This window comes from Aphanomyces astaci (assembly GCF_000520075.1).
Source record: "Aphanomyces astaci strain APO3 unplaced genomic scaffold supercont1.17, whole genome shotgun sequence".
Lineage (NCBI taxonomy): Eukaryota > Oomycota > Saprolegniomycetes > Saprolegniales > Verrucalvaceae > Aphanomyces > Aphanomyces astaci.
Window position 1 is genome coordinate 730,947 of NW_009798280.1, and position 12,582 is coordinate 743,528.

The window sequence follows — 12,582 nt, forward strand, 5'->3', positions numbered from 1 at the left end:
GTAACTTCGAGGTACCAATATTGTAACTAGATTTGGGGATATTTGGGGATGCGGTGGAGAGCACCTCGGACGCATCCCCAAATACAACGGTATGAGGAAGCCTATTCGACTTAAACTCCGACTTAAAATCATGTGGGTGTTCTATAAGTCGACATATAATTTCTCGACTTACAGCGTAAATGCAGAAGTGGGACATGTAAATAGATTGAAGAGTTCGATACTACTGATGAAACATGATTGGTTGCGTTACAAGGATAAATTCGGGTACCAGGTATGAGTCCACTGGCGGATGTCAATATAAAGTTATACTACGTAGTACTAGTACTCCGGAGTAACAATGAGAGATATGGCAATTGATACCGAGTCGTTGTTGGGATGTGACGATGTGAGTTGCGGGGTCTGAGGGGTGGACAAGTTGGTGGTGGTGGTGCCAAGCATTATTTTCGAGCAAACGATGGATTATTTCCTCACGAGGCACCATAACTTATAGTTAGCGAGACTTTCCGAGCGTACTTAATAGGGCACACCAAATCAGGTCAGTTTTAGAGCACTACGTTCGTCCATATGTTTCTAAATTACCGTTCCAATAGACCAAGCCGAAACCCGTAACCTCGGAACCCCGATACCCCATAGCACTGTACTAGTAACCCATTAATCCCTAAATCGCGATGGATATATGGTGCACGCACGTCATCTAAAAACTTCCAACTGGCCAAATCGAAAAGTGGAGGTTTTATTATTTAACGTACATTAAGTGTACGTTAAACCCAAAACAAAATACGTTAAATACCGATTTCATGCGTTTTATCACTGGAGTAGGAGGTTAAAGGTCCCAACTGCATCTGGATATTATATACGGATAAGAGTCACATACAAAAATCAAGATACATCTCAGCGGCCACCCCAATGGCCAAAAATATCCAAACGCCCATGTAAAATACCGCTAACGTTACAGTTAGGTTAAATATCTATTTCAGGACCAATTCATCACCAAATTTGAATCGGAGACGTAGAATTTCTTCACCACATTGAGATCTATCGAGTATACGTCTCAATTTGCTGAAATTTTGAGTACTGAATATGAAATAGAAGTCAGAATTTTGTGAAAAGTTGGTAGTTTATAGATGACGCGCACCATACAGTACATGTAATGCTCATTCTCCGGGGTTATGCACATCGCCGGTGGTTAGCTATCGCTACAGTAACCCCCCGCCAATGAGCCTAACCCCTAGTACCACGTGTGAGAGGTTACTATGTAAGGTATTTTCATTATAATACATGTATGTCGAGTTTTACTCGGAATTTATGGCAAGGAAAACACTTTATGTTCCTATTAAGTACGCTTGAAAAGTGCCTCAGTGGCCCAACTTTGATCGAAATTGCTCAGGCTTCGCTCGGAAATAATCCATCGCTTGCTCGAAAATTATCTTTTTCCAGCCGAGGTCCGTCAGATCTCTAGTCATAACAGCAACGCCAGTCGCCTACACGTGTATGCACTGTGGTTACCTGTGTTCATGTGTCGGCACTCAATATTCAACATTGGATCTAAAATTGGCTGGTCATGCAATAATTTCAGCCAGTAGTTTGGTGCGATTTTTGGAATGCGTTGGGGAGCGTTTTGATTGGCTGTTTGCCCATGTCGACATTTCCTTGGAACAGGTGTGATACTATTAATAGTACTTCTACAGTGTGAGTGGTTTTAACAGTGAAGCGATCAAGCTGGCCGAGTTGCCGCAGACGTTCGACAAGCTCGACATGACGTCGGACAACCGAACGCGCGCGGCGGTGACCGACGCGGCCATCAAAGTCAGCGCCCACCATCATGTTCAAAGCCCCGAGCTTGGAGTTTCATAGCGCCAGTGGTACTACTAGTAGCATTGCCAGTGGGGCACCAAGGATGGAGTCGAGTAGGGGCTTCCCGCCCAAGTCGATGGGATTGGTAGAATTGAAGGGGCAACTCGCCCGCATTCAAAGACATTGACGGATGCCAAGTACGATGAATCGTCAAAACAATACTAGTTTAAAGTATTGTCAATTGGAATCCATGGGTAGCTAGCTGCACTACCCATCGTAAAGTAAATAGAAATATGGGTAGCACATTGAACCGAAGGATGATGATTGCGGTGATTCTTTGATGGATGTACTGTTCAGCGAAGACTGTCCGTGCAAAGAGCCCATCCAGTTGCAGCCTCGCGAATCTGCGGCAAACTCCACGGCTGCTATGTCGACCACAATTCTTATTTCCGTGTGTTGTCGTACAAAAGTTGGTGGGGGAACGTAGTTGCAGCCTTCACTACTGTGTGAGGTACTATGCACAGTACCGCGACTTGGAATACATTATTGCCTTGTACGGTTGCAAGTGTTTTCGCTTCTAGCTGTGGCTTGGTCGGTCTACTGTCGAGGGAATATGAGCTAACTATAGCGTGTGATGATGTGTGATCACGTATGGTAGCATTGAATTCAGTCGTTTGAGAGTGACTTGAACAAGTGCATCGAAACGATGTCACACAACACCCATCAAGTATGCAAGACATGCTTGTGTAGGTGAGGGGTTACTACTGCATTTGCTTGATCCCCGGGTGACTTGTGCCTTACGATCGCATTCAACACCTGTTCGCTGCAAGTGCCCCTTGTTCATTGGTGCCACCGCCGCATCGACCCTTGGAGATCATCACTATGTCCCCACAAGAGGCCGAAATGCAGCTGGAAGCGTTGGCCCTGGACGGATGGAGCTCGAGCATCGTGACAAACTTAGAAAACGCCCAGTGGACGGAGCGCAAAGCTGGCTTTGAGGCGCCGGAAGAAGTGTTCAGGCTCGTGTCGTCGTGTACGTGAGTTCCCAGTCCAAGACACTCAAGGTGGCCAACGTGTACGTACTCAAGAGCACCTGCGATAGCTACCATTGCATCGTTGTGCGTGTCGATGGGGTTGGGGGTCGTGTCGACGATGGTGCCCCGCGGTGGACAAGATGGGTGACTGAAAGGTTAGGGAGACGGTGCGTCCCATGTTCCTGGCGCTGGCCGAGCTCGTCGGACTGGAGTCCGTTTTGACCGCGATCGTTCGGCACAAGTCTGTGATCAAGACGACCCTGGCGCAGTTCGAGTGCCTCGAGTTCGTGTGCGTGTGCGTCGGCGACTTTGGCGTGTCCTCGTGCACCCCAGCAGTGTCATCGAGTACGTTAAGGGGCCGTTCGGCAAGGCGTCGAGCAACTCCGAGACCCGCATGTCGGATGTCGGCCAACGCCGTCTTCGGCACGTTGTACGACCAACTGGGGGACGCCATGCGGCCGCTGCTGAACCTGGAGGGGTGGAAGCCATCGCCCAAGGACAGCGTTGTGGCCGTGTTCGAGGGCGTGGGGTTCAGCCCAATCGTTTGCGGGGTCTCGGGTGGCCAAGACGGATGTGGAGGGAGGAGGGGGTGCTGCGTCATCTGGGGTGCTGCGTCATCTGGGACGCTGTTTGGCCTTGTGGACGTTAGCGCCCAGAACACAAAGGAGTTGCTGGTGGACATGGCCAACGAAGGCGACAAGGTGGAGTGAAAGAAGCGGCTGGGTGCGATGGAACAAGCCCAGCGGATCTGCGACGAAGCGGGCTTGTCAATCGAGGGGGTGGTGGACCTCACCAAGTCACTCAAGGCGCGCCTGAGTGACTCGAACGCCAACTTGAAGACCAAGGCTGTGCAGGTGATAGGGGTTGTGGCCGCCAGTGTGAGGCCGTCTGTGGCCAAACTAGCCAAGCTCGTGGGCTCCAACCCCGTGGTGGGGGTGGCGGACAACAAGGAGGCGATCAGCAGGTGTGTCTCGACTCGTTGCTGCCGTTCGTGGCTATGGCGCTCAAGAACCCCGGTGGCCGCGCCGAGTTGCTCGGGTGGACCGTCGAGATGACGCAGATGATTGGTAGTAAGGTGGATATACGCAGCTTTGTCGAAAACACGATCGACGCGCTGTCGGACAAGTCGGCGGGCGCGTGCGACAAGATGCTCCTGGTCGAGGTGTTCAAGAGCGTGGGAAGGGACACGGTTCACACCGGGTGCCGAGGTATGGTGCCGGCCAAGATGCGTGCGGTCAATCCGATGATTGCTCGCGCGACAGCCACCGCGTTTTGGAAGTGGGGACGTTGAAGGCAATCCAACCAAACCCCCTGCCGCCGATGTGTCCTACTCGTCGTCATATTAGTCTCTCGTCAAAAATGCTGTCCGAGGCGGATGCATGGCAGCGCCATCCCCCCAAGCAAACTGCTTGTCCCGCCCGTTTACTGCCAAACCCACATCACCAAAACAACAGCATACACCATTGGACCAACCAGCACGGGAGCCGCCATCGATGTACAAGACGTCTCGGCTGATACAATCGGCGGCCCCGCTTAAGTATCAAACGGCGACGCCGATTACGCCGACTTTGTCTGCGTTCCAGCCACCCACAACGAGCCCCCCCATCAGACTCCTCTTCCGTCGTCGCCAGCGGGGAACCAAGGGTTGAAGCCACCTCTGACAGGCCCCGTGGTCACTGCCAATGCCCCCAACATTCCCGTGTCGTCGCCCAAGGACCCGTGGACGCTGTTGTTTGTGCCTTTGGAGCGCCCCTCGTGATGCGCCAGGGGTTGACGGGTATTTCCGTCTCTCTACGCCCTGTCGGCGTCCGGGGACGACGTGTTCATTAACGCCGGCGCGACTTAGGGCTCCCACATTGAGCGCCATGTCTTGTCGCTGTGCGTGGCGACCATATCGAGCGGGTGCTGCTAGAGGCAGGTGCGGAATTCTTGGAACCGCGCCTCGGCGGCAAGCACATCATGATGACGACGACCGCGTTGCGAATTGGTGAGGTGTATCCGGCCATGCTCCACGTGCTCGAGCGCATCGTCAGTGGCAAGATGGGCGAGTACCAGAAGCATGATGCGGATAACAAGATCGCAGGCCAGCCGAAGCTGGGGCTGTTGCTTGCCAAGTTACTCGTCAAAACCACGGGGCGGGAGCTGACGCTGCCGACGCCATTTGTCCATGTGGATGTCGTCAGCATCTGGATCTGCTGAGCTGAAAGCGGTCAACCTTAACGGCGGCGGTGGCAGCGTCACATTGTGGGTGCCGATGCCTTTGGCGACATGGTTAAGAACCATCCTGAAAAGAACTATGTGCAAGTGCATGTTCCGGAGCTCGCGGCTCACCTTCCCACGGGGGTATGCTGTCCTGATGGGTTTGCCACCACGCACTACTTCATCCAAATGCTGGTGGGGCACACAAACGAAGACTTCGTCGTAAAGTAGAGATGGTAGTTAATTGCTCTTTGTTAACTACAGTTTGGGAAGTGTATATGAGGACCCCAGGATTCCTCCACGCCACACTTCACAGGAGCCCCCCCTTGAGGGGATTTTGGCCAAGTACTTTATTGACTACAATGAATGGGACCGTGGTACACGAATGCATGTACTGATAAGTACTACGTAGTATATAAGTATATTGCCCATTACATGTTGAGTAAGATTGGTATGTACTTCGAAGTATGTATTACGTAGTATGTTATAAACATGCCACTGTGAGGATGATAGCTGCGGGCAACGATACCCCCACGAGCGATAGGCCTGCGGACGTGACTTGCGGAGCGGATGTCACCTGCGTCGAGGTGCTGCTTGGGGTTGATTGAGTAGTTGGCGCTGACGACGTTAGAACAATGCTAATCATCGTACTTGGCATACTTGATGAGGTGGTGGGCAGAATCGTATTTGTAGTGGGGGTGACGCGACTAGTTGTGGGCATGGGTTCGGTCGCGTTTGCAGTACACAGCTGTGCGAACAACGCTGCGTCGTCACAAGTTGTCAAGACGGCGGCCTTGTGCAAAACGTAGACGCACTCAGGGACGCTGCACAAGGTGGCTTCGTTCGCTTTGTCCACATCATTGATATCCAGGCCAGTCTTGTCGGCACATCGGGACCAAATACCCTTTCCTGCCATCTCAAGAAGCAAGCCGCGTTCGCATGGAGGGCGCAGACCAATTGGTTGGGCCTCAGCTCCGATCAAGGTTAAGGCTGCCGCCGCCAGGGTGAAGTGAGCGTGCATGGTCGTTAAGGTGACTGACATGAAGTTGACTGTGAAAGGGCAACAGATGATGGACTTCCAAATGTTTGCTTATCCGGACAAGCCTTGCCTTGATTTCGTTAAAAAGCGTTTAACGTGTTTCTCCTGTGTTTCGGAGTAACGTAGAAAACCAATTTACAGGTGCTCGAACCATTTACAGTTAATGGTGCACTTGGATCAGCCAATCAAATGTAGTAAAAATACTGGGAGATAACCTCCTTAATCTAATAATTACACGAAGTGAATTTTGGCGCCTGTCATGCACGATCGCGATATACACGCGTTGAGCTTGACAGAGCTGTTCAAGATGTGATTGCTGGGCGAAACGGGAAGCCTGTGGTAGCGTTCTCCAAGATACCCTACAACACCCTCATGAAGTGTGTGCACGCGACAAAGGCCGGCACCACCACGACACCAAAGCGCCGCGGGCCACGCCCTACCATGCCGACAAGCTGTGAAGAAGACCTGTGTCTATTACAGTAGTTTTTGATGTTCTTGCATCGTATCACTCATCAGGAATTATTGAATTGTGTAATTTACTCCAAGTTGTATTACTTTTTTGCCATCGAATGCGACGCATCTATTTCAGCAGTGGATGTGGACGGCGATTCGTAAAGCCATTTTGAGGAGATTTGTGAATGACGGTAAAGTTATAAATACTTTCATTGTACACGTATGTATATATTTCTCACGAGGCTTATTACTACTGTAGTCACGGGTGACTTGCACTCCGAACGAAAGAAGAAGCGAAGAGCGGTGCTGGTGCTGTGCCCGTGTCGCTGCCATGATGGGTCTCAAGCCCTTGCCTAATGGTCAAGTCAAAGCCAACCACAAGAACGCTGTTACGTTGTAGTGTAATTCATCGCATTACATGAAATACCTTTGCATGTGATGTTGGACCTCCAATTTTCGTGCACACCTGGTTGTGGATTCCTAAAATGTCGGACTCGCGTCAATTTCAAAAATGGTCACTGTCAGTTACTCACAACTGTATAATTGCATGACCTGTCTGGATTTAATATTTAACTGCTGAAATTACATAACCTAACCACACAAAAAATATGCAATTGGGGATACAAACTTTAAGATACTTGTGTGCACCAATAACTGGTTCTCACGTTTTGAGAACATTTGCTTCGAAAATGGTATTTATGTCTGTCAAATAGACCGTGAAACACAATTATTTGAATGCCCAATGAATTAACTCCGCTTTGGCCTCATCCAGCACTTTTCGGAATGTGAATCTGATGCATCCATGCTGAGCTTCGTTCCTTCCACCGCAGCGTCTCGGAAAAAGAGTTCTTAAATTGGTTTTCTATGTTAGTAACGTTTTACTGTTAAGAGGTAACTTACAGTGTGCATTTCACCCAAATTTTGAGTTGTGAGTGATTTCGCCAAATAACATTCGAATCCAATTGATCAATCGTTTGCATTGGCAGAAATTCGACAAGACATGATTTGATTGGCTTAGGCGGTTTTTTAACCCATAAATATAAGACATTCGATTCTGCAGAGGGCTCCAGTTTCGAATCGATTTGAAAATACTGTAGTGTTCGCACGACGGACACGATAATCTTACCTGGTATGTATAGATAGCCCTCGCAACGACTAGCTAGAAAGGTGGTAGTTGTTCTACCAGGGTAGTAACGTTTTGCTTTGATGGCAACACAACACACTTGAAGCAACCGGGTAAAAGTGAAACCGCCACGACCATCGCGCCAGTTACGCGATCCACCGCTGGCGCCTTGGTCCTCCTTTGAGGGTCGCACTACATGTCCGCGAACAACATGAGGGCGGCGTCCCCAGCAAAGCCGTCTCCGTTGGGTTCGCCGGCCGGGTTTGCATCAGTCGTCCGCCGCACGGCGCACCTGAACGACTCCATGTTCAAACTGCCTGAATTGATGAAATTGCACCATGTATTTCAACAACGTGGCGCGCTCAACGAAAAGCAATTCGTGGGCCACTTCCACGCGATTCTGGAAACCAACGCGTGGAGCCCGACGCATATCTCGCAGCTGTTTATGAAGATCGACGCCAATTCCGACGGGTCGGTGGACTGGGACGAGTTTACCAACTTTATGTTTGTACATTCGCAGTCCGCCCACGACGCCGCCACCCAACTCGCGAGCGTCGCGTTTGTTGTCCCCCAGGACGAAAATCTCGTACGTACTCTATGTAGTAAGTACTTCGAATAGTACTAGTACGTTGCGATCGCCCTTGCCAGTACCCCCCATACCCCCTCTTGTTTAGTCGTTGTTCTAAACTCGCGCTGCTGTATTACACAAACAGCTACATCAGCTACTACTGTAACCCCTTTGCTGTAGTCCATCGTTGTCGTGTGGTTGAAACTCTTGTTCGTTTTCACACAAACACTGTTACATATTGTGAATGCACCAACTACTACGGTAGAACGACACGCGTCAAGGCAGTTCGTCGTCGTCACAGCCTCGTGTCCGAGATGTGCTGGTGGCTTTCCAGCCGCTGCCCCCTGGCGCTGCCTGTGGCCACTTTGTCAGTTCATCCCTAGACGGCACGATCAAGACGTGGAACGCAGGGTGGACCCCGCTAGCGTCGTTTCGAGCTCTTGGGAAGACCACGAGCAACTGTGTCACAGCCATGGCGTATCTGCAAGCCAGTGGCAAGATCGCGCTGGCATCTCTGCACGGGGGCGTGCAGTTCTTTGACCTCGTGTCCGCCGACAAGACGGCGCAGTCGCACGTCCCATCGGGGGCGCTGCACCACGCGACCCCCCTCGCCCTCTGCGCCATGGTCGACGACGACACAGGTCAGGACGTGCTGTACATTGGCGATGACGTCGGCGGTGTCACCAAGATTGCGTTTGATGCGACGTGGCACTTGTGTGACGGCGACTGCCCCAGCCACGTCACTGTGACAATGCAAGGATGCGTGGTCGCTCGCCATGACCGACATACAGATCATGTGACGCGGTTGGCATTTGTCACCGACTTGAACAGCGTCGTGTCGGCGTCCCGCGACGGGTCCGTCAAGGTAATGTCGAACTGTCTCGTACGAACGACATGATAGATCTATGTCGACACGAAATGATATATATATATATGGCCAACACGGCAGGATGATGTATATGTTGAGAATTGTGGTGGGGGTATGTATATAGGTCGTGGACGTGCACCGAGGGGTATTGAAACGGCACTTTGCCTTTCACCGAGGCGCCGTGTATGACTTTGTCTGGTGCGGTCGTCCGAAATTCTTTGCCAGTTGTGGCGTCGAGCGGGAAATTTTGCTGTGGAGTCCGTTTTCCGAGAGTTTACTTGGGCGACTAAGGGGCCACAGCTGTTCGATCAAGGGGGTTGTGTGGAACGAAGAAGGGCAGAACTTGATCAGTCTCGGACTCGACGATGGCAGCAGTACGAACCTCGTATTTCTAGATCCACTCTAATTAACGGTTCTAGTTCGCGTATGGGATGTCCGACAGCTCAAGTGCCTCCAGACCATCCACGATGCCACGCATGACAACCGGCACACAAAGTTGATTTACTTTGACCAGGCGTCGAAGCACTTGGTTACGTGCTCGAGCACGGTGAACCAGTGGCCTATCCATCACGCCGCCGGGCCGTCCGAGACGCTGCAGCCCCATGAAGCCCCGATCATTAAAGTGCTGTTCAACCCGTCGTTCCTACAGCTGGTTACGATGGATGCCCACGGGCACATTGTGCTGTGGAACGTCTTAGATGGGAGTGTGATCTCGCACTTTTACATGGCCAACACGACCATCACCGCCGCGGTATGTACGACCCCTGGTATCACGACAACCAAGGATACGTACATAGTATATATACAATCGTGATGTACAACCACGATTGGATCATGGTTTGATATTACTGTAGGTATATAATATATATATGTTGTAGGCCCTGGACGACACTGGACGACGACTCATCACTGGCAGCAACGTTGGAACGCAAGTAACGATTTGGAACTTTAGCAACGGCAGCCGCCTCACCACATTATACAAGCGGCGCCACCAATATGCATTAACCTCCTCGACACCACTTGACCGCGTGGCGAGAGCTGCCGCCGCCCCCACCATGCACACCCAGCCGCCCCCATCTAGGAAATCCGCCCCCCAAGCCAATGAAGTCACGGGGGTCGCGCTCATCACAGTGTCCGTGGCCCACTCGAGCGGGCGCGGGTTCACTCAAGCCAAGTACATCCTCAGCGTGGGCTGGGACCGACGCGTGTATGTGTGGCGGGACAGCCTTGACCAAGCGTATGTGAATCGCATGCCCGAGGACTTATCGGTGGGGCACACGGATGACATCCTCACCGTATCGTTTTGTGCGCAAAAGTTCATTGCCACCGGTGGCATGGATGGCTGTGGTGCGTCGCGTATATCAATATTAGTTCTTTGGTTGCCTCAATCACGTACGTTTTGTGTATAGTCATCCTGTGGGGCTTGAATTCGGGCGACGTTGTGGCCAAGTTTCCGTTTTCATCTAGTACGTCTATACGTTTCTCAACCAAAAACGACCCAGGGCATGTTGATGTATTTACGACGAATGAATGCTCTCCTCAATGTAGGCATTGAAACGTTGTTGTACCCCCGCAAGCTGGGCCTTTTGATCGTCGTGACCAGCAGCTCATCTGTGTCGTGGCTCAACCCCCGGTTCAGTTTGCACCATGCGACGGTGGACCTGGCGGCGACGTTGCACGCCGACATCCGCGTCGCCAAAGTCGACACGGATGGCATGCTCGTCATCTTGGCGCTGGCGTCGGGGGAGGTGGTGGTGATGCAAGCCAGCGACCCGCAGCAAGAACCTGCGATGACGTTGCGGCAGTTGCATCGGTGGAAAGCGTACGAACCCGACCAAGACATCAAGGCCATGGAGTACATTGAAACGTCGGATGTGGTTGATACGTTCGTCGTCACGTCGAGCCAGGTCTCGATCAAGCTGTGGACGCTAGGGGGGGTACTCGTGGGGCTGTTTGGGGGCTCCACGTGGCACCTCCACGACGCCCTCTTGATGTCGTTCAAAGCGCCTTCTCGGGGGGTACATAATGGAGTTGTCGTTGATGCCGTCGCTACGGTACACAAAGCATCATGCCATATTGAGCTTTATAGACTTGTTTTCAGGATATACGGGGGTGGTAATTGTGCTCATTGTAGGACAATGCGAAGGCCATCGACACCTACAAACGTGAAGTGAGCGGCCTTGCGACGCGCGGACCCCCCGCTGTGGACGATGTCTGGACGCATCATGACATCCACGGGACGCTCATTGACGTGCTGACGTTGACCTCGATCAGCCGCAACAAAGGGGTGCTGGAAGGGCTGGACAATGCAGGAAATGTCGTGGAAGTGGCGTTCCACGATCTGTACGACATTCAAGAAGATTATGCGACGTGGTCCCGACACGAGTTTCTCACGACGTTGGTCGGCCGCGTGTGGCAAGAGCACAGCTGGGCCATTCCGTTCAAGGTAAGCAAGCAATGGGGAAGAAGAGGGGGGGGTATATAGTTTCTATGGGCAAAGAATCCACCAGCAGTTATCAAGGGAGGGGGGGTTTTGGCTTCCATGTGGAGTTGTGTGTGACACAGTATGTCGCCGCCATGTATTTATGGTTCGACGAACGTCCTTGTTTAGGCCATTCGAGCCCATTTTAACAAGAGTGGGGTGTGGCAGTTGGTCGACACGGCCAACAACATGCACTCTCTTCCATCCGAAGACGCATGCAAACAGATGAACTATCGTCCGTTTCGGTCGCTCGCGCTGCATCGCTTGGTCGGCCAAGCTCAACCCCCCTTCGCCCACGCCGTCCAGCCCACGGGGTACCTCACGTTCGTGGAAGGACACAACAAGGCCACCCCTGTTACAAAGGCTACGACTGACCCCCTCCAACACACACCGCCCTTGTTTTCGCCTTCAAAGTTCAAAGACAGCCCTAACCACACCCGCGCCACGCGACCCCTGGTGGTGCCAGATGTGAGAACCAGCCCCACCAAGTTGTCGTCCGAATGTCGCGCCCTTCGCTTGCCCCAAGTGGCGTCGTCCTTGTCGCCGACCAAGGAATCGACTAATGGTAGTCCTTCCCCAAGTTGCTGGTCCCCCCAACGACAGGCGGCGTCGCCCAGGCAACCCCCCCAACACCGACGGGACGAGCGCAAAATACACGCGTTGCAAGCGGCTCGGGGACCCCCCGATGTGCCACTGAGCAAAAAATGGGATTTTTACCTCCCCGAAGTAGACAAGTATTAGCCCCATGCTATTCCCATAATAACAAGGACTGCAAATAGGATTTGACCGATCCAGTCAACAACACAAAATATAGTCCATCCGCGAATTATACTTGATTATCGTCACAGTGCTCACTTGACAAAATACAAGGTTAAAAACAATCGATAGTTTGTTACTGAAGTTTGTGAAGCGTCCCGATGGTGCTGGCGTTCGATTGGCCAGTTGAATGGTATTCTGGGTTTTGATTGGTTAATTGATTGTCAGTCGATTTGTGGTGTTTCACTTTCGAATCAACTGACAAC

The 12,582-nt window shown here is 51.8% G+C and overlaps 4 protein-coding genes across 4 annotated transcripts; 3 read left to right on the forward strand and 1 right to left on the reverse strand.

Moving 5' to 3' along the window:
* Positions 1 to 1,636: 1,636 nt before the first annotated feature.
* H257_08084 (hypothetical protein) lies at positions 1,637 to 1,854 on the forward strand (the record flags this gene model as incomplete). The annotated part of the gene is made up of 2 exons (XM_009833866.1): positions 1,637 to 1,659; positions 1,707 to 1,854. The coding sequence occupies 2 exons, from the start codon at positions 1,637 to 1,639 to the stop codon at positions 1,852 to 1,854; spliced, it is 171 nt and encodes a 56-aa protein (XP_009832168.1).
* Positions 1,855 to 2,676: 822 nt separating this feature from the next.
* H257_08085 (hypothetical protein) lies at positions 2,677 to 5,258 on the forward strand (the record flags this gene model as incomplete). Its single annotated transcript, XM_009833867.1, has 8 exons — positions 2,677 to 2,831; positions 2,989 to 3,529; positions 3,572 to 3,757; positions 3,793 to 4,106; positions 4,175 to 4,323; positions 4,412 to 4,563; positions 4,728 to 4,997; positions 5,064 to 5,258. The coding sequence occupies 8 exons, from the start codon at positions 2,677 to 2,679 to the stop codon at positions 5,256 to 5,258; spliced, it is 1,962 nt and encodes a 653-aa protein (XP_009832169.1).
* A 217-nt stretch (positions 5,259 to 5,475) lies between these two features.
* Positions 5,476 to 6,086, reverse strand: H257_08086 (hypothetical protein). The gene is made up of 2 exons (XM_009833868.1): positions 5,688 to 6,086; positions 5,476 to 5,645 (listed from the first exon to the last, which is right to left on the reverse strand). Exons 1-2 carry the CDS (start codon positions 6,067 to 6,069, stop codon positions 5,512 to 5,514), a joined length of 516 nt encoding a protein of 171 aa, XP_009832170.1. The 5' UTR covers positions 6,070 to 6,086; the 3' UTR covers positions 5,476 to 5,511.
* Positions 6,087 to 7,747: 1,661 nt separating this feature from the next.
* Positions 7,748 to 12,382, forward strand: H257_08087 (hypothetical protein). Its single transcript, XM_009833869.1, has 9 exons — positions 7,748 to 8,228; positions 8,476 to 9,075; positions 9,203 to 9,452; positions 9,498 to 9,829; positions 9,957 to 10,425; positions 10,488 to 10,544; positions 10,627 to 11,132; positions 11,213 to 11,524; positions 11,690 to 12,382. Exons 1-9 carry the CDS (start codon positions 7,839 to 7,841, stop codon positions 12,299 to 12,301), a joined length of 3,528 nt encoding a protein of 1,175 aa, XP_009832171.1. The 5' UTR covers positions 7,748 to 7,838; the 3' UTR covers positions 12,302 to 12,382.
* The last annotated feature ends 200 nt before the right edge of the window (positions 12,383 to 12,582 follow it).